This window comes from Mastomys coucha, unplaced genomic scaffold (assembly GCF_008632895.1).
Source record: "Mastomys coucha isolate ucsf_1 unplaced genomic scaffold, UCSF_Mcou_1 pScaffold12, whole genome shotgun sequence".
In the NCBI taxonomy this organism is placed as follows: domain Eukaryota; kingdom Metazoa; phylum Chordata; class Mammalia; order Rodentia; family Muridae; genus Mastomys; species Mastomys coucha.
Window position 1 is genome coordinate 92,314,562 of NW_022196894.1, and position 21,765 is coordinate 92,336,326.

Sequence of the window (21,765 nt, forward strand, 5' to 3'; positions counted from 1 at the left end):
ACTGTGTGTGTGTGTGTGTGTGTGTGTGTGTGTGTGTATGTGTGTGCATACAGAGAGCAGAAGAGGGTACCAGTGCTCCGGGAGCTGAAGTTACAAGTGGTTGTTTGCTGCCCTGCGTAGATAGGGCTGTGAGCCCAACTTCAGCCCTGTGCTGGAGCATTAAGAGGTTTTAACCACAGAGCCATCTCGACAATCCCAAACTCCAATTTTCTCAGGAAGAACAAAGCTGTTGTCTAGTCTCCACACTCTTCTAAGACAATTGAGTCAGTCAGCAAGAGACTGCACTTGAACCTTGGAGCTAACTGATCTTGAGCTTCGCTGGTCTTCTTAGACTGGCAAGATCACCTCCATGGAAGACCAGGGAGATTTAAATGGGAAGTTCCTTAAAGAGCTAGGTCCAGCTGGAGAGATGGCTCAGAGGGTAAGAGAACACTGTTCTTCTGAAGGTCCTGAGTTCAAATCCCAGCAACCACATGGTGGCTCACAACCATCTGTAATGGGATCTGATGCCCTCTTCTGGTGCGTCTGAAGACAGCTACAGTGTACTTACATATAATAAATAAATAAATCTTTAAAAAGAAAAAAAAAGAGCCAGGTCCTCTCAGGGTGATTATCCCAAAATGTGATGTCCTCAGAGCAATTTCTCACCACATAAAACACTGAAAGCATTGGTAGCATTTCTTCTAGGCTCTGCCCAAGCACAGGAAAAGGCCACAGAACCACACGGCCACACCTCTGATGGAGTTTCTCACCTAAGTGCACTTCCTTTCTCCAGGAACGAGGTCTGTGAGCCTCGGACCACGGAAATTCCTCCAAGCAGAGCAGGGGCTCCAATCAAAGAGAGTACCTGAATATCTACTGGTACCTCACAGGGGTGGGGTCACCTGCTGGCCAGGAAAAGCAAACAGGACACTTCAGATTTGCACTGGGCAATGGAGACAAAGGGGTAGAGAAGAAAGGGGAAGCCAAGAGGCCCATGCCAAAGATCAAAGCAAAGGAAGCTGAGGCTGCCCCTAAGCATGGGATTTCCAAATTTCCTCTCACTCACCACGGGGAAAATCTGTCCCATGGCTGAAACTCCATGTCACAACTTCTGACAACATTCAAGGATTATCCATGGTTTTTAAATTTAAACTCCAGTCCAAGAAGCAGAGAGTGAGACACGAGGTGTACTTCTCATATGTGGCCCCACAAGCAGTGAGGGGAACAGACATTGCAAGCTGTTCAGGTGCCCGCACTGACACTGTGCTATGTCCATGGCATGCCATGTGTCTGCTCCCTGATTATCTGAAATGCTCACTGGATAGATTGCTCAGAGTTCTAGTAAGCGGGGCATGGCAGTGAAGGTATGGAATCTCAACACATACGAAACAGAAGGAAAAATGCAAGTTGGAGGCCAGCCTGGGCTGTGTAGTGACAGCCAGTGTCAAAATGGAAAAGATGGAAATGGTGGTAATGGACCCTGTAATCCAGGGTCCAAAGCTGAGGCAGGAGGATTGCTATAAATGTGAGATCAGCCTCAGCTATATAGAAAGATCATGTCTCAATAACATGAACAAAAAGAATAAAACAAAATGTTCCAGTAACAGACTATGGTGGGGATGGAAGAGGGTAACATGGCCCAGTCAGAATCTATGGCACAGGGTTACTCTCTGCTGTTCCCTCTGCTGCCTCTCAGGGGTGGGAACAGTATTTTAGGGTCAGGCATGAAACGTCCTCACCAGGTTCACTCTCAACACTTGGTCTTCAGCAGCTAGCATTACTTTGAGAAGCTGTGGAAATTTTAGAAGGTAGGTAGGACCAAATTGTAGGTGACTATGGGTAGGTCCTTGGGCACTTTGTCTTGTCTCAGAACCCCTCAACCCCTAACCCCACCCCCTCTCTCATCAGGTGAATGGCCCAACGCACATGCCCGCCAGAGTCCTGGGCAGAGTTCCGTTCCCAATTAAAGTGCTCGTAGCCTTTTGGACTAGGCTGCAGTGGTTCTCAACCTGTGGCTTGGGACCCCTTTGAGGACTGCATATCAGATATTTACACTATGATTCATAAATTACAGTTATAAAGTAGCAATGAAATAATCTTATGGTTGAGGGTCACCACAAGATGTGTTTGTCAACACTTAAGAATATTCAGTTCTGCCGGGAGGTGGTGGTACACGCCTTTAATCCAGCACTTGGGAGGCAGAGGCAGGTGGATTTCTGAGTTCGAGGCCAGCCTGGTCTACAGAGTGAGTTTCAGGACAGCCAGGGCTACACAGAGAAACCTTGTCTCGAAAAACCAAAAAAAAAAAAAAAAAAAAAAAAAAAAAAAAAAAAAAAAAAAAAAAATTCAATTCTGCCACACAGCAAACAGTAAAACATACTCATGAATTAAACTCCGTATATTTTATCTTTTTTAGAAAATTTTCTTTCATGTGCATGGAAGTTTTGCCTGCATGTATATTTGCCTGCACATGCACCCCTGGTGCACTCAGAGGCCAAAACAGGGCATCAGATACCCTGGGCTTGGAGTCACACACAGCTCTAAATGCTGAGAATCAAACCTGGGTCCTCTAGAAGAGTGTCCAGTGCTCCTTAACCAATGAGCTGCCTCTCCAGCCCCCGATACCTATTTTATGATATAGAATCATAAACCTGTAAGACATACTAAGGACAGACTAACAGGACCCATGTGTGACGACTTGGACGTAAGGATAGAACAAGAGTGCTGCCCAAAGACAGGAAGTCACGGATGGCCAAGCGTGACCGTCAATCTCCATGGTCAACTTGATCCAACTTAAGAGTACCTCTGAAACACATCCTGTGGCTTATCAACTGGGGAGGGAACTCCCTCCCTCATCTCAAGGGGCTCCTCCCATGGGCAAGGGACCCAGGCTGAACGGGAAGCCAAGGTCTGATTACATCAGCATTCTTCACTCTCTCTGCCTCCCAGTGTGCTGCAGTGTGAGCAGACAGCTTCCCTCCTGAGGCCATAGCCTCAGGACCCTCCAGCATCACCTCTCCCTGCCATGACAGACGGTGTCCTCACACTGTGATCAAACAACCCCTTTCCTTGAATTCTTTCTCATCACAGCACCAAGAAAAAGAACACAAATCATGCTACATCTAGATGTGAAGTTAAGTCATCGTCAAACCAACCACTTTCTAAAGGCTCATGGATGTTCTTCATAAGAATGCAGATATATAACAACACGGCTTCTAAGCAGATGGCTACTGCAGGAATGCATGCCACATCATTACAACAGAGCAACAGCACGCTGGCTTCAGGCATCTTCCTTCCATGCAACATCTGGGCAGCAGGAACGGCTCACCCGGCAGAGGGAACTGACTGTATGGCCTATGCTCCAAGCATGTGGTCCTTCCATTATGGCTACCTGATCTAAAGTGTTGTTCCACCCCAGACTACCCCATCCTTTCTCACTGATCACTGAACTGATCTGAACATCTTAACTTGATCTGGGCAGCTGAGGCAGGTGGATCTCTGTGAGTTCAAGGCCAGTCTGGTCTATTAGACACCTTAGATAACTAACGAGGAGACAGCTGTGGCAAACGTGCTAATGCCCACCTACCGCTTCCTCTTCTCTGAAGTGACAGAACTCTGAGTCTTTGCTGAACCCACAGGGTCTAGTGAGGAACAGAACTTCTCGTCCTTCCCTATAACTAATGGACCAAGGGTGTCTAAAACTACTCAAGTTCATCAAAGAAATGGCCTCACTATTTGATAACAGAGTGGACTGCAGTCAGCCGCAGGTACCACTGGCTAGACTCAGCTTCACAAAACCTCTTCCTGCTTAGAAAAACTCAGAATCAACAAATGAAAACCATTCACGGTTCCTCTGGCAACCAGGAAGGACATGGGGACGGAGCATCAGTAAATTGCCACTTGGCCCCCAGTGGCTTTAGGCACCTCAGCTTCCTTTCACAGGCAATAATGGAGGCACAAGGCTCTGAACATCGATGCGATGGACGGAATATCTCTCCAGGGGCTCAGCAGAACGTATACGGAGAAAAGGTAAACAATGATTCGTGAACATTCTGAGAGGAAGTGGGGGTTTTCGGGCCTCCCCAGCCAGCCACTCCTCACTCTCCTCTCCAGGTCCCACTTCTCACTCTAGGCCTAGGGGCTACTGACGTGGGCGGGAGAGCTTGTCTCCCTCTCCTTCTCTCTCCTCCCAGCAGATGATTACACACACCCTGAGTGCTGCAGTGAGCCGAGGAATCCCTGAAGGGCAGGCAACCTGAAGGCACAGTGGGCAAGTGAGAGCAGGCAGCCAAGCCTGGTTCACTAGAGACGAGACCCCAGGCTAAGGAGAATCAAACTAGTCTGCCTAAGGGCTAGGACTGCATCTCAGGGGCAGGCCGCCACCAGTGCTTAAGCAAGAGTGTCTTCTAGGACCCGAACTCTATCCATCAAGGGAAAACCAAAGAAGGACCACAAGACAAGGCAGGAGAGCACTGTCCCAACTTAGACAGAAGGCTCCAGAGGAGCTGAAATGTGGTGCCATGGAAATGAAGACACAGGGAGTTGTGCGGATCAAACTTGTCACGAACACAGTGGGAGGGAGAAGGAGGTGGAGGGGTGATAGTTTGGAATCTCTCTCTCTCTGTCTGTACAAGTTTTAAACCCGTGACTGAGTCTGAGGTGTTTTCAGCAAGCTCCAGACAAGCTTACCAGGAAGGAGGCAGTTATGTAAACCAAGGTGCCGGGAAAAGGAAGAGATTACAGGCATGGACCAGTCCACCTGGGACAGAACACAAGATGGACACTGTTGCCCAAAGACACTGCAAGATGGCTCAGTAGGTGAAGGCACTTGCTGCCAGTGCTGACAACCTGAGACGGACCCAGGCCCAGCATGGAGGAAGAGAACTGACTTGTGGCAGTGGACCCTCAGGTGCTACCCTCCATGTGCACACATCTATACACAATCCATCAATCAACCAGTGAGTCGAAAAAGAACAAAACTATACAAAGAGAAAGAGGGACCAGGGAAATGGACCCATCTGTAAAGCACTCACCATGTTTGCACAAGGACCTGAGTATAAAACCTAGTGCCAAACCATGCCAGGAGTGGTGAGCCTTCAAACACTCGGGGTACTATCGGATGGGTGAGCCCTAGGTCCCAGTACCAGGCTGTTTCAAAAACAAGGCAGAGAAACTGAAGACACCTGAGGTGGTCGCCTGGCCTCCACATCCACCCATACGTACAAACATACACATACAAACACAAACAAATGCACGTACATGCACAGACAAACAGATGAAAGTAATTTTACTAGTACATTTTATATAACCTAATATATCGCAAAAGAAGGAAAGTTATACAGAAAGTCCAGGAAAGATCACTTATTAAAAAATAAACAAATATGAAATGTGGATAAACAAAATATCTAATAAAAAAAAGTCATAAAAAAAGGAAAAATAAACAAACAGACCAATTACAGTAATAATAATAATAACAATAAACAAACAAACCCCACTTGGGTTTGGACTGAGACACATCCTTAAGATATACAAGTAGGGGCTGGAGAGATGCTCAGCACTGGCAGCTCTTCCAGAGGTCCTGAGTTCAATTCCCAGCAACCAATCGTAACTCACAGCCATCGATAACAGAATCCAATGCCCTCTTCTGGAGTGTCTGAAGACAGTTACAGTGGGCTCACATACACAAAATAAATAAATAATTATTTAAAAAAAAAAAAAAAGACACACAAGTAGGACATGTCACTCACGGTTTCTGAAGACAATGGCTCCTGGAAACTGGTGCCTTGTACCCAAATGCTCTCTGTCACAAACGCTATATGTTCTGCCTCAAGTATGAAGGGAGACACCAGAAACAGGGCCCATTTGTTCAAGTCATCAACAGACTACAAATAAGGAAAGAAAAAAAAAGGAGGAGTCAGTGTCACCTCCCCACTTGTGTCATGTGGGTCAACAAGCCTGGCCTGCCCTCTCCTTGCTCCTTCCGAATCTGCTGCAGGCCTCTGCAACCCTCACTCCCTATCTCTGACTGTGCTGTTTAAACAGCCATATTGGCACGGTCTGGCTCACAAGAATGTCAAAGTCTCTGGATATTTGTTTCCTCAGGAGTCATTCTGACCATTACTCCTTACAGCCCAGCATGCATGAGCTTTCCAAATCACACCTGGAAGGAAGCATGTTCAAGGTGAGGCGTGTGCCTGGCAACTTCTGAAAGTCACACAGTCAAACCCAGAGACTGGAGCTACTTACTTCAGGAGAGAACCTTTCCCACATGTAGACATGCCAACATGCACACTTTCAAGAAAATGTGCACCCAGTCAGGAATTCATCAGAATTTTTAAAAGTGGTTCAGAGATAAGACTGGTTAGCCGATCAGATGTATCTGGCTATTTTTACCTGTGGGTTTTACATCCTAGTGTTCAAACAAAAAGTAATTGCCTGTACAAATAAATGACTTTTGTTCTTGTCATTGATCCCTAAACCACTCTGTAGAATAACCATTCACAGCTTTTGCCCTGCATCAGTTATTGAAGTAAGCAAGAGATGACGTAAATACAGGAGGACCCACACAGAATGCAAGTACCACATTTATACAAGGGACTGGACATTCCTCAGGTGCAAGAGATGACGCAAATACAGGAGGACCCACACAGAATGCAAGTACCACATTTATACAAGGGGCTGGACATTCCTCAGGTGCTCACAGCTTATTTTAGGTGCCCTAGCAACCTTGAAAATCTACTTTCCTTCATTTTCAGATTTCTGGAAGGATTATAATTTGACTTTAAAAGGTTTTAGTCTACTAAAATCAAGGAACACCCAGAGCAGAAGAGTCACAGCCCTGAATCCAAAAAGACACAGTAGGGGACGTGTGGGCAAGGATTGGGCTGAGGAGCAAGCAGGAGTGCATCAAGGGACAGATACCCATAAGGCTGTGCCCTACTTGGGGTTCTGAAGCAAGGAAGAGCCAGGCAACTGAGTTAGCATAGTTAGCAAGTCAAGGTCATGAACATGTTCAAAGTATCTAGGAAATTTTCTTTGGCAAATTCTCTACTCTGATTATAAATCCCAAAGGTTTTGTTTTAAACAATCAGCTTAGAGATTGCCACAGTGGAAAAGTCCACCATTGATTACTTTTTTGTGTGATCTCTCTTAAATGGTTTCCTAAGAGAATTGAGCCCAGATGTTCTAAGAGGGGCAGGGTCTGGGTGCACTGCATCTGCCTTGCCCCAGGTGGTACTAGTCATGTCTAGTCCTGTGGCTGTAAGCCTGAGAAACCTGAGAAAGCCTGGCGTGTAATTCACACTGTACTCTTTAGATTCATTTAATTTTATGTGTACAGCTGTCTCACCCCCGTGTGTGTGTGCACCATCTGCATTCCTTGGGCTCTCTGGAACTGGAGGTACAGATGGTTATGAGCCACCATGTGGGGACTTGGAACTAACTGGACAAGGGTGCTCTGCAAGAGCAACAAGTGTTCTTAACCACGGAGCCATCTTCAACCCCTACACTGTATTTCTTAGAGTACTGTCTTTGTTAGTTCCCTAGAAGCGCGATTCCATCGTCATTCCTAAGCAGTCTGATAAAAATATTCACCCTGAAGTAAGATTAGGATTCTCGTATGGGTGTTATGATTTGACATCTATGAAAAAACCCTCAGTTTAGTGCTGAAAGTGAGGCAGATTTCCAGAAGGAGGCGGAAAGTACAAGAGACCATTGAAAAGCAAAACACTGTGTGATGTTCACGGAAACAAGCGACGTCCAGAAGTATACGGTAGGAAGTACACTGTGAAGTCAGGTCCGCTGCCTGCAGCCGGCCTGTGCAAACGGCCAGTGCCCCCTTCCCAGTGAGGGACAGCGGCCATCACCCTCCGACAGGACCAGAAGCCAGCCCACGGAAACACTAGGTGCCACGAGGGATGTCCGGGATGTCCCTGCTACCGTGCAGCACCAGAGACACGAGGGAGGGGCAGCCGGCCCGCGGCCGGCAGGGCACAGTAGGGCTTCCCAGGCTCCGGTACACGCGTGGGCTGTGCGAGCCGAGTTGCAATGCCGCTGCCGCCGCCGCGCCCCATCCACGAGGCGACCCCGCCCGCCGCCCACCTGGCTCTCGCCGACGCAGAAGACGCGGCCGCCCCGGCTCAGGCACACGAGCGCGCCTCCGGGCTGAGCGGCCGCGCGGCAGAAGGTGAAGGAGCAGCGCGAAGCACGCAGCCGCCGCACCGTGGACCGCACCAGCGCGGCCGGCCGGCGCCCCCAGCGCGCCCACAGGTACAGGTAACACAGCGTGATGAGCATGGCCGGCGCCCGCGCTCGGGCCCGCGCCAGGCCCCGCCCTAGCCGGAAGCGAGGCTCCGGGAGGGTGTGGAGTGCGCGTGCGCTGCAGGAGGGGGCTGAGGGCGGGGCGGCGTACGAGGCAAGGAAGGATGGATGCAGGAGAGGGATGCGCTAGAGGTGGAAGGATGCATGCTGGGTAGCAGCTGGGGGCGCCAGGACCATGGAGAGGGTGCCTTGGGTAAAGAGAGGTTACAGGAGTGGAAAGGACAGGCTAGGACTGAAGATGACAGTGGAAGAGAGGTCACTGTCTGGTCTCAGGAGGCTGGCTTTTCCAAGAGGGGATTGGGGTGGGAGAGCCAAGAGATTGGAGGTGTGCTCTAGAGATGGAGAGACCTGGGCTGCACAACTAGAGTGAATTGGGAAGGTGAGAGAGACTGTGCTAGGGACATACAGGGACAGGGGCATAGTAGTGAGGGACTGGGAAAGTACTGGAGGCAGGAGAGAGGGGTGTAGAGGGAGAGGGAGGTGAATAGCCTGATCAAATCAAAGTCCAGCCTCCCTTCCTTGAGGGTGGGAATGAGTAAAGCACTGAGCCTAACGTTATGTCAACAGCCAGTGTTTGCTAACTATCAACACATTACAAATCAGAGAACTGACCGACTGATGGTCTCTACCCAGTCCAGTTGGAAAATCAGGTGAGGCTATTTTATTAGATCGTGCTAAACCTTCAAAAAACTACTACCAGGTAAATTACATGGATTCATATGAAGCACCAAAAAAGACAAATGGGGTATTCCCACTACATGTCTGTTACCAGTTTAACTGTGAGCATCCTGAGCCCAGTGGAAGAAGGAAACATCAGTTATGGTTCCCATAAGTCCTGTCCCAGCAGAAGCACAATTCTGCCAGCAATTAAAAACAGCAGTTTCCTTCCCCATGCTTGCCTCCCTGACCCTTGCTCCCTACTGTAAACAAGCAGCAGAATGTGTTAAGAACAGTCAGGTATACGGCTCCCATGGCTTGCCTAATCCAAGGATAGATTTTTAAAGTACACTGGCTGTGGATCTGCCCATTTCAAATGGCTACTCACTCTGCAGTGGTGGTGCACACCTTTAATCCCAGCACTTGGGGGGCAGAGGCAAGCTAATTTCTGTGTTTGAGGCCTACAGAGTGAGTTCCAGGACAGTTGGGGCTACACAGAGACCATGTCTCAAAAAAAAAAAAAAAAAAAAAAACCAAAGGCCACTCACAGAACCTCAAACTTTTGGCCAGATGGTGTAGCAACGATTTTGACAGGGGAATCCAGGAAGAAATGACTGGGCTCATGAGGAAGGCACACATAACTGAGGACATGGGGCAGGCTGTATTGAAAGAAAAGCAATCTGCTTTGCCTAATGGAAGGGGCTCCCTGCATGGCACTAGTTACTGCCAAATAGTGTTTGTCTGGCTAGTGTTGTGTCAACTTGGCACAAGCTAGAGTCACTGGAGAGGAGGGAGGCTTGCTCAACTGAGAAAATGCCTTCATAAGACTGGGCTGCTGGCAAGCTTTAGGGCAGTGGTTCTCAACCTCCCTAACGCTGTGACCCTTTAACACAGTTCTCATGTTGTGGTGACCCACAGACATGAGTTAGTACTATAAGCAAGCCACTAAGCAGCACTCCACCATGGCCTCGGCATCAGCTCCTGCCCCCAGGTCCTGTCCTGCTTGAGTTCCTGGTCCTACCTCCTTCAACGATGGAGTATGATGTGGAAGTATAAAGCAAATAACCTTCCCTCCGCAGCTTACCGTTGCCTGTGCTGTTTCATCTCAGCAACAGTGAACCTAACTAGGAGACTGTTCTAGTTTCCTTTCTAAGGCTGTTATGAAAACACTGATGAGGGCTGGAGAGGTGGCTCAGCGGTTAAGAGCACCGACTGCTCTTCCAGAGGTCCTGAGTGCAATTCCCAGCAACCACACGGTGTCTCACAACCATCCGTAATGAGATCTGATGCCCTCTTCTGGTGTGTCTGAAGACAGCTAAGTGTACTTATATATACTAATAAATAAATCTTGGGGCTGGAATGAGTGGGGCCGGAGTGAAAAGAGGTCCTGAGTTCAATTCCCAGCAACCACGTGATGGCTCACAACCATCTGTACAGCTATAGTGTATCATACACATAAAATACATAAAAATAAATCTTTAAAAAAAAAATAGTTGCCTTGGTGTGTGGGACCATGAAAAGCAGTCTGTGTTTTGGTTGAGTGACTGGGTCCAGAGACCCAGTGGAAAATTCCACAAAGAACGGAACAGTGGAGACACGTTCCCAAACATAAATGGCTGGCAACACGAGTCCTCACTCCATTATTCTGTGGCTAGACAATGCCCCAGCTCCCAGCATTCTGGCTGGACTCCACCCCCACAGTCACATGACCACAGCCAGGCATGCCCTGCCCTGGTAGTCCAGCCCACCATGTAAGGGGCAGTTTGCCCACTCTCCTCTTCTCTCTCTTCCCCTTTAACCTCTTACTCTTCTTATCTTTACTTTCTCCTCCTCCCTTCACTCTCTCTCCACATGGCCATGGCCAGTCTCTACTTTACAATCCTCTCTCTCTCCTTTCTATAATAAAACACCTTGCCAGACAGTGGTGGCGCACGCCTTTAATCCCAGTACTTGGGAGGCAGAGGCAGGCGGATCTCCGAGTTCGAGGACAGCCTGATCTACAGAGTGAGTTCCAGGACAGTCAGGGCTACACAGAGAAACCCTGTCTCAAAAAAAAAAAAATAAATAAATCAAAAAAAAAATAAAAAAAAACTCAAAAAAAGGGGGGGCAGGGCAGGAGTGAAATGGAGCTGAATCCTGTGTTCAGGATATTACGTTGAATTAAGGGAGTGGTGACCTTGGAGCAAGGTCCCAGCTAAATTTAAGTCCAGGCATGAAGGCACACACCTTTAATCCTGCATTCAAGAGATAGTCAAGCAGATCTGAGTTCAAGGTCAATCTACAGAGCAAGTTCCAGGACAGCCAAGCTTAGACAGTGAGTTGGAAAACAGAAAGCTGGTAAAAGAATAAGGGGAACATGTTCCAGGCCCAGCAAGCAGAAGAACTTGGCAGCTTTGGCTTTAGAGTCCAGAATAGAAGGGACTACTGGGACTATTGATGCTGGTTAGCTGAAGCTAAGAAATTAGCGGTAATTAAGAAGAGGCCAGCATCACTGAGGTGAAATCTTCTGGGAAATGTTTTCTGAGAGCACAAAGAGGCTGTGTTCCAGAGATAGCCCAGGTGTACTTGGTAGTGTGTAAGAGTAAACAAACAAACAAATGAAAAAAGAAGCATTAAAGTTGCCTAGGAGGTCCCAAGATGTTAGAGATACCAGAGCTGTGAGCTATCTGCTGAGGAAAGCTGCCGTGGGCTATCTGTTGAGGAGAGCTGCTGTGGGCGGATCTGCTGAGGAGAGCTGTCAACAGGGAATGGAACCCGCCCAGGAGAAAGAACTTTCTTGCAGCCAACAAGATAAAGAAGGAGTTGGAGATCTGAAGACCACTTTGACATCAGCCACAGAGATGCAGAGTTTGGAGTTTGCCCACTTGATTTCCTTACTCACTTTGGGGATTAAAGTTAAGTGTTTGGATGAATCTCAGAGGAGACCTTGAACTTTGGACTTTTAACATTGTTGAGACTCCAATAAACTATGGGGTCCTTAGAAGTTGGACCTAATGTACTTTTTTTATTATGCCATGGCTAGGTATGGCCTCCATAGAGTCATGTGTTTGAACAGGCCTATGGGGGCCAGGGAGTGGCACTGTTAGGAGGTGTGGTCTTGTTGGAGTGGGTGTGTCGTTGTGGGCGTGGCTTTAATACCCTCCTCCTAGCTGCCTGGAAGCCAGAGTTCTCCTAGTGGCCTTCAGATGAAGATGTAGAACTCTCAGCTCCTCCTGCACCATGCCTGCCTGGACACTGCAATGCTCTGGCCTTGGTAATAATGGACTGAACCTCTGAACCTGTAAGCCAGTCCCAATTAGATATTATCCTTTATAAGACTTGCCTTGGTTATGGTGTCTGTTCACAGCAGGAAAACCCTAAGACAGTATAGAAAGGAAAAAAAACGGGCTGGTGAGATGGCTCAGCAGGTAAGAGCACCAATTGCTCTTCCGAAGGTCGTGAGTTCAAATCCCAGAAACCACATGGTGGCTCACAACCACCCATAATGAAATCTGATGCCCTCTTCTGGTGTATCCCAGGACAGCTACAGTGTACTCATTTATAATAATAATAAAAAAATCTTTAAAAAAAATGAAAAAACAAAGTTGTCAGAAAATACTTTTCAGATTTCCAAATATAAAAACATTAGATGGGCCAGCCTGATAACTAAGGTGCCAAATCCCTGAGACCCACATGGTCATGTGAAAGGAGAAAAATCAGTTCTCACACTTTGTCCTCTGTCCTCCACACATAATGCTGTTGGGTGTCACACACACAACCATACTTAAAAACTACCTAGAATGGCAAGAATAATAAAACAAAGACGGGCTGGAGAGATGGCTCAGCACTGACTGCTCTTCCAAAGGTCCTGAGTTCAAATCCCAGCAACCACATGGTAGCTCACAACCATCCATAATGAGAGCTTACGCCCCCTTCTGATGTGTCTGAAGGCAGCTACAGTGTACTTACATATAATAAATAAATCTTTAAAAATAAAATAAAACAAAGGAAAGGATGAGCACAGCAACATTAAGAGATCCTCAGGCTGGAGAGAGAAGAGTGGTGGCTTCTCTTCCAGAGGACTGAGTTTAGTTCCCAGCATCCACATTGTGGCTCACAGCTGTCTGTAACTGCAGATCCATGGGATCTTCTGGCCTTCAAAAAGATGCACACACCTTGTACACAGACATACATGCAAGCAGAACAAACACCCGTGCTCTTATAAGATTTAAAAAAAAAAAACAACTTAAAGAAAAAAACAAATGTAAATTAAGACCATCCATTTATTTGGAGGCACACAGTTGACACAAGAGGAGACACCAGAAACACAACTAGTTGATAAAGCATTTAGATCTGGAGTAAACAAAGAATGCCAGACTCATCAGATGTGGTTAGGCAGGACAGAGAGGCTGAAGATGCACAGGACTCCATGAGCAGGTCAGAGACCAATGACAGACAACCTGAGGCTTGACCCCAAGGCATTAGAAAATACGATCCTGATAAGAACTGGATTAAATGAGTCTGGCTAGCAGAGATCCCTTTGTAAGCCCTGTCTCACTTTTGTGGCACTGCAGAAGCCATTGTGCTGACTTTCTGCAGTGTGGCTTTCTGGCCACAGTTTTGCTGGACAGCAGAAACAACTAGTCAGACAAAGGGGATTCACTAGAGAGGACCAGCTAGAGCTTGATGAGAGTGCAGTGTGGCAACTGAGCAGGACTGAGCAAACGCCCAAGGACAATGCGTGCAGTCAAAGACTCTGGGACCCAACAGGGACAGGCAGGAAGTGTTGGGGGCTAGAGGCCAGCCTCTGGAACTTTCAATGTTCAAGGTCCTGTTTCTAGTCCAGTGTTCATGCAGTGAAGTCCTAACCCCTGGAACTTCACATGTAGCCATACTTAGAGGCAAAGTCTTTACAGAGGTGATTAAGGTAAAACGAGGGCATAGAAGTGGCTTGCAAAGGGCATGGACATGCAGAGGAAAGATCATTCGATGACACAGATGATGATCCGCATCAAAGGAGAGAAGCCTCAGGCAAAACCAACCCTGGTCACACCTCCCCCTTGGTTGGACTTCTAGCTCCCAGACTAAGCAGTGCTTTGCTACAGCACCCTTGGCAGATGAACACCCAGGCTCCAGTGCCACTGAGTCACATGCACACCTCACTGTAGAGCTGGCTGGCACTTCTTCAAAGGCAACTTGAATAAAACCAAAGGCTTTTCCCCCAACAAGTCAGTTCCTGGTTTCTTCTCTCTCTGCTCTCTCTCATCATCTCCGTGATGCTCTCAACCAGAATTTAGTCATTTTAGAGCCCTGATGTCCTGCCTCTACATCTCCCTTGGTTCTCCAGCAGAACAGCCATGATTAATCTTTCTACTCCAGGCCTCAGTATGGAATCCTGGAAATGAGTAAAATGGCCTCCTTGGTCCCATTGATCCCTTCCCAACTGCCTGCTGTTCTTCACGTCAGGGGATTCAGGCCATTCATGCCTGGCATCCAAGACCATAGGCTACACTGCTTCAGCTCCCATTCATTCACAAGCCACACCACAGTCACACCAGGCACTGCACCAGGCACTGCACCAGGCACTGCACCAGGCATTTCATGTACCCAAGCCTGTCAATGAGCTAGTAGCTTGTTGGTCCTGGAAGGTTCATGTGCTAGAGCAGCAGTGACCTCTGGGTCACACCGCTCCTTTGGGGACTGAATGAGTCCTTCACACCAGAAGGGGGCATCATCTGTGGGCATCGGATCCCATCATGGTTGTGAGCCACCATGCTGGGAATTGAACTCAGGACCTCTGGAAAAGTAGTCTGTGCTCTTAGCCATTGAGCCATCTCTCCAGCCCTGTGGTGGGCATTTTCATTTATAGGGGTCACACTTGAGAACTGGACAGTCAAGTTTAAGTCTGTGATTTTGCACTGGGTGGCATTCATAGCTGCCCTTGGGCTGCAGGGTAGAACTGCCTGCCTAGAGGGAGGTGCATAGGTCATGGTGGGTTGTTATCCTCAGAAGGGATTGGTGGAATCCCTACAGAACTAAGATCAGTTCTCACAGAATGTGATGTCACAAAGCAATAGGTGTGTTTGCTTCTGCACATCACTGTTTCACTTCCTGTTTCCCAGAGAACTCTGCCAGAAGTCAGACCAATGGGGTTACCCAATCTTGGCCTTCAGACTCTAAAACTGTGACCTAGATAAAGTTTACTCATTACCAAGCATCCAGTTTATGCTGTAACAACAGAAAACAGTCAGGTATAGTGACTCAAGCTACTTGGGAGGCTGAGATAAGAGGGTCATTTCAACCAAGAGGGTCAAGACTAGCCGGGGGTTTTAGGAGACCCCTTCATCAAAAACTTAAATGAGGTCTGGAGAGATGACTCAGTGGTTAAGAGCACTGACTGCTCTTGCAGAGGTCCTGAGTTCAATTCCCACAAACCACATGGTGGCTCACAACCATCTGTAATGGAACTGATGCCCTCTTCTGGTGTGTCTGAAGACAACAACAATGTACTCACATATTTAATTTGTTTGTTTGTTTGTTTGTTTTGTTTTTCAATACAGGGTTTCTCCGTATAGCCCTGGCTGCCCTGGAACTCACTCTGTAGACCAGGCTGGCCTAGAACTCAGAAATCTGCCTGCCTCTGAATCCTAAGTGCTGGGATTAAAGGCGTGCACCACTACTGCCCAGCTTCATATATATAAATTTTTTAAAAATTAAATGAAATAATAGAAAACAAACCGATACACTGTACAAAATGGCCATTATGGCCACTTTCTTGTGAAAGAGTTAAATTTAAGACTTGTGCTGGCTAATGAGAAAATTACAGGTTTGAGGAAAACACAGTGGACTAAGGTCGAACATGTCCAGATGGGCCTGGGCAGGGGCAGGCGACCTGTTGGGACATTCTGGGAACTAGCAGGCCGGGAAGATGTGGAGGAGAAAGCATGCAAAAATATGTCCGGGTGGGCCCTGGCACGACTCAACTGAGTAATGGGCCATCTGGACCTCTCAGATATGGTTTGAGGTCAGCCAGATGCTCTGTTGACTCAGATTACCACCCTTAGGAATTTTCCGCCCTGATCTGCACATACACTAGCTGATATTTAAATTAGCCAATCATGTATAGCCACACCAATTCCTTTGTTCCCTCAGACCTTTTCCCTATATAAACCCCTAACCCCTGAGCCTCGTGGTCGATTCCTCTATCTCTTGCATGAGATATGTGTTGATCCGGAGCTCCGATATTAAACTGCCTCATGTGTTTACATCAAGACAATCTCTTGTGATTCCTTGGGTGTACGTCCTCCCAAGATTTGAGTGGGGGTCTCCTCTTGGGGGTCTTTCAGAAGCAAGGCCTGAACAGTGTGGTTCAGTGGGTGAATGTACTTGCCACGCAGGCCACACACTCTAAATTCAACCCTGGAACCCACAGCAAACGCTGTACCGTAAATCTTCCTCTGTGCTTCACACACAGCTGTTGGCACTCACACAGTTGCACACACACCTGTGCACACATCATCAAAGATCCACATGAGGCACCTTACTGAAGGTTCCAGGTTTGTCACTGTAAACCCTGAGGACAACCTTCTGTATCCAGATTGGAGGAGCTGGGACTGTCCCTAACTTGGGCACACCCTAAAGCCGTGGGTGGGAATTATCAAGATCACTGAGGAGACAGCTTGCTCTGAAAGTGCAAGTGCATGCTATGAGGAGGAGGAGGAGAAAGAGGAGGAGGAGGAGGAGGGGGAGGGGGAAGAGGAGGAGGAAGAACAGGGGGAGGAGAAGGGGAAGGAGGAAGAGGAGGAGGGGGCCTGTCTGCTGCCTGCCATTATGATAATGAGTTAATCCTCTAAAACTGTAACTAAGCCCTTAATTAAATGCTTTCTCTTATAAAGAAGAAAAGAGCTGCCTTGACCCTGATTGCACTGCAATGGAGCAGTGACTAAGTGCCTTGACCCTGATTTCTCTGCACTGCAATGGAGCAGTGACTAAGTGCCTTGACCCTGATTCCTCTGCAATGGAGCAGTGACTAAGTGCCTTGACCCTGATTCCTCTGCAATGGAGCAGTGACTAAGTGATAAAGGGCTTGCTGAGCAAGCCAAGCACCTTGAGTTCAGTCCAGGAACCCATGTGAAAATGAGAGAAGCAAATCCATAAAGCTGTCCTCTGACCTTCAAGAGCAGTGTACATGCGTGCACACACATGATGATGATGATGGTGGTGGTGGTGCTGATGGTGATAATAGTATTTAAATAAAGGTTTGACATGCACTGTGAAATCCTGGGATGGATCCTAGACCAGAAAAAAAGACACGTGGGAAAATGAGTGAGATCTGGAACCTGCACTTGCATTTGTATGTTGCACTAACATTACTGAGTTAGGACTGATCAATCCACTGTTGTGTAAGATGCCAACATTGGTGGGAACTGAGGAGAAATTAGAGAAAACTCTCAGTATTATTTCTGCAACTCTTTAGTAAGTCTAGCATGACTTCAGGATAAGTATTAGAGAGAGACTTTCTCCTTAATTTCATTAGCACTCCTTTTTCTGTCCCTAAATAACTACGTAGCCATAAGCAAGTTACTTCATCTTGCTGAGTCCTGGCTTCTCAACTATAAAAAACAAAATGAAATGACAGCCAGGCATGCTGGCAGATAAATGCAGTTTAATTACTAGGGAGTCTGAGGTGGGAGGACCAGGCATTGGAAGAAGCCAGCCTGGGCAACAGAGAAAGGTTCTTTTTTTTTTTTTTTTTTTTTTTTTTGGTTTTTTGAGACAGGATTTCTCTGTGTAGCCCTGGCTGTCCTGGAACTCACTCTGTAGACCAGGCTGGCCTCAAATGCAGAAATCCGCCTGCCTCTGCCTCCCAAGTGCTGGGATCAAAGGCGTGCACCACCACTCCCCAGCCAGCAAGATGTTAATAGGTAAAGTGCTCATTGTACAGGTCTGACTGCTGAATTCCACCTGTAGAACTCACATAAGCACAAGGGGTGAACAGACCCTACCTGACCTGCATGGGCCACCATGGAATGCACCCACACACACTTTTTAAAGCAAGAACACAGGGCCCAAGCCAGACGGTGGTGGCGCACGCCTTTAATCCCAGCACTTTGGAGGCAGAGGCAGGAGGATTTCTGAGTTCAAAGCCAGCCTGGTCTACACAGTGAGTTCCAGGACAGCCAGGGCTACACAGAGAAACCCTGTCTCAAAAAACCAAAAAAAAAAAAAAAAAAAAAAAAAAAAAAAAAAAAAAAAAAAAAAAAAAGAACACAGGGCATGAGAGGTGGCTCCATGTTGACTGGTGTTGACAAGAACCTAAACTCACTCCATTCTCAGCATACACATGGTGGGTCAGACGCCCTCTTCTGGTCTTTTCAGGCACTGCATGCACACAGCACACACACACACACACACACACACACACACACGTACATACATACATTCAAGGAAACACTCTTACACATAAAATAAAAATAAATATTTTTAAATAAAAGAAATATTGCTTTTAAAAAGGAAAATTCCTAACCTTATTTTTTAAAAAGGATGAACACAAACTAGTTTCCAGTTGCCTCCCTCTGTCCCCCCCAACCCTGACACTCAGACCCCAGCACAGCTGCAACATGACATGACTCAGCTCACTAGGCATCTATCTCTATATCCCTGGTGTTGAGCACCATGCTGGCACCAGTAGGTTCTCAACAGAACTTTCTGAACCTAAAACGATTATTTTTTTCAGTGAGGCACAACTTCCGTCTCTTTTACCTGCTTGGCTATTAGAAAGCAAAGTGCTCACAAAACTTTCCACAGTGCGAGTAAATCCATCTTCACTGAACAGAGGGGAGAGGTCCTTTACAAGCAAAATATACAGAACTCAGCTCCTGGCTGCAGGAGGGAGGCCCGTCCAAACAATCAGAGGGGACCTGGGGCTTGAACACTTCCAGATGAGTCCTTCCCTGATAGCCACTTCCTTCTGCCCACCGTCCAGCATTCACAGATTTCCAAAGTCAAAACCACCTCCGTGGCTGAGGGCTGAAGCTGAAAGGGGTGAGCCCCACTCCCATTTCATCGACGGGGGGTGAGGTGTCCCCACGCTCCTAAACAGTCAACCCCAGTGCAGAGAGAAGCTAACTACTGGAGAGGCAGAGAGCACGAGGCAGCGGGACCGAACTGGCTTTCCACCGCCGGTTTCTACCAGATTCTGGCCTGAAAAGACGACAGTTTCCAGACTGGTCAAGCAAACCCAGAAGGGCCCCTGCTGTGAAGAAATTATTCCTGTCTATAAATAACTCCCCCTAGGGGGAAAACATCAAAGCCAGGACACTCGAGCCGAGCTGGGCAAGCCAGCTAGCTCCTGAGGAGCTAGAAAGGGAGTATGTCCCCAGTGGGAGCCATGGTCACCGTGCAGCACGTACCTGTAAAGCCGGGCAGCTACAGTCCCTCACCGGTGCTCCTGGCCTGAACTACCCGCAGCTCCAGGAGCCGGTAGCAAGCAGGGAAATGCACTGGAGTGGGGCGGCGCGTCTTCGCCAACCACAGGCAGGTGGCAGCCTCGTGAGCAGGAACAGACCATGGGAAAGGGCAGATCCCTGCAGCACCAGATCCTGGCCCCACCCCAGCCAGGTTCAAGCAGTTCTAGGGCTACCTCTAGCCACACTCCGGGGCCCTCTACACACAGGGTCGCTCCTCAGTAGCTCAGCCTGCCCCATAGCAGTCTTATCCTTAGGGATGCTGGCCTCAGTGATCAAAATGTCATCTCCCTGTGGAAACCTGCAGTATCCTACTGCCCCCGTCATGTACACCTGCGCCTGCCTGACTTGGTTCAGAACCCTCTGGGATGGACACTTGGGCTGCTCGGGTTGTTTTCCCTGAAGGTAATAAACCCCATGGAAAGTTTTGCTTAACAGGTGAGAGAAAAGAAAGCAGATCCAGCCCCTTTAGAGAGGCACGACTTACTCCTCCCTCCTCTCAGCTGTGAGAGGAGGGTTCCTATTCCTTAATACTTACTCTTCTAGCTTACCCTTCTCCCCTAGGGACCGGAGGCCTGAGAGGGTCTTGAGTCTTACCTCTGAGCCCTGATTCCTTCATTTTCTTGTCAACAGTTTCAAGAAGTCCGGCCCTTTTCTTTTGTCTACTACTACTACTACTACTACTACTACTACTACTACTACTACTACTCACACGGGGGGGGGGGGCAAAGGCACACCTCACACCTCTCTCATTATAATACTATTTTTAGATAGTCTTACTAGTTTACCTAAGCTAGCCATGAATATTCACTGATCCTCCTGCCTCAGCCTCCCCATTAGCTGTAATTACAGACATGTGCAGCCAGGCTCTGGTACAACTGGAGGATTCTTTATTCTGGGTATGACACGGGTTGGCACCTGAAGGCAGCACAGGGAGCTCAGGGACCTGACTGTGGGTCCATTGCACAGAACCTTACGTGTAACTCCCAGTGGTTTCCTGTCCCTGCTGGAGATCCCAGTGCCCCTGCAATTCAAGGGTGATCAGCGTCCTCAAACACACAGTTCTCCGTGGCTACCCAAAGGTTCTGCACCCCTTCTTCAGAGCTTGTCTGCCTCTCCCCTGTGCCTGCTCACACAGTACTGCAGAGGACAGTCCCAGCAAAGGCTAGAACACATCCACATCAATGTCAATTGGTTCTTGGGAAGTACAAACTGCTGCAGACCTTCAATGCGGCAATTCCTCAAGAATAAAACAAAACAAATTACAAGTAGATTGGCCATAGGACCGACCCAGCTATTCACTTCAGGGCATGAATCCAAAGGACTTTATTTTCTGTTCTGGGAACACAGGCTTACCCCATGTTCACAGCTCCTTTAGTCGCAATAGCTACAACACAGAAACAGCTTAGATACCCATCAATTGATGAATGGATAATGAAATTGTGGCAGCTATATACAAAGAAATTTTATTCAGTGGTAAAGAAAAATGAGATTTTCAGGTAAATGGATAGCGCTAGAAGACATTATACTGAGTGAGGTAACTCAGACCTAGAAAGTCAAACATTGCAAACCCTCATTCATATATGGAGCTTAGTGTCAACTCTTAGATTTGTGTACTTAATTTAGAGTACTCTGGAATCCAGGAAACTAGAAAGAGAGCATTACCAGGGAAGGAATTACATCTTGAGGAAGGAGGATAGCAGAACACAGGTGATCTGAGGGGAGAAGGAGATGGGGTGGAGGCTTAATTGGAGAGAGGGATGGAGGGTGGGGCTGAGGGGAAGATGGGGTAATAGAAAACTAACACTAGGTATCTGGAAAACCCAAGTGGTTTATAAGTGAATAGTTACCTTTCTGTTTCTGTAATGAAATATCACATCTGTAACTGCAAGCATGAAGCAGAGCATGAAGCAGATGGTGACCTGGAAGTGGGGTATGAAGTCTCAAAGCTCATCCCCAGTGGCACATTTCCTCCAGCAAAACCACACTTCTTAAACCTCTCAAAACAGAACCACCAACTAGGTACAACATGTTCAAATACTTGAGCCTGTGAGAGACATTTCTCTCTCTCTCTCTCTTTTTTTTCCGAGACAGGGTTTCTCTGTGTAGCTCTGGCTGTCCTGGAACTCACTCTGTAGACCAGGATGGCCTCGAACTCAGAAATCCACCTGCCTCTGCCTCCCAAGTGCTGGGATTAAAGGTGTGCGCCACCACCGCCTGGCGAGAGACATCTCTCATTCGAACAACCAAGCTGGGCAGGAGAGATGGCTCAGTGGTTAAGATCACTGACTGCTCTTCCAGAGGTCCTGAGTTCAAACCACAGCAACCACATGGTGGCTCACAACCATCTGTAATGGGATCA

The 21,765-nt window shown here is 47.8% G+C and overlaps 1 protein-coding gene across 3 annotated transcripts in view; it reads right to left on the bottom strand.

Moving 5' to 3' along the window:
- Hlcs (holocarboxylase synthetase) overlaps positions 1–21,765 on the bottom strand; it is a 203,475-nt gene that overhangs the window by 170,794 nt on the left and 10,916 nt on the right. The window contains exons 1-2 of one of the 3 annotated variants that reach the window (XM_031364480.1): positions 8,083–8,307; positions 5,730–5,864 (exon numbers count right to left, since the gene is read on the bottom strand). The exons of 1 other annotated variant lie outside the window; for it this stretch is intronic. In XM_031364480.1, coding sequence (XP_031220340.1) covers positions 5,730–5,864; positions 8,083–8,277 — 330 coding nt within the window. In that variant the 5' untranslated portion in view covers positions 8,278–8,307. Of the gene's footprint in view, positions 1–5,729; positions 5,865–8,082; positions 8,308–21,765 lie in introns of those variants that run through there. One more of the 3 variants, XM_031364479.1, reaches the window with a different exon arrangement.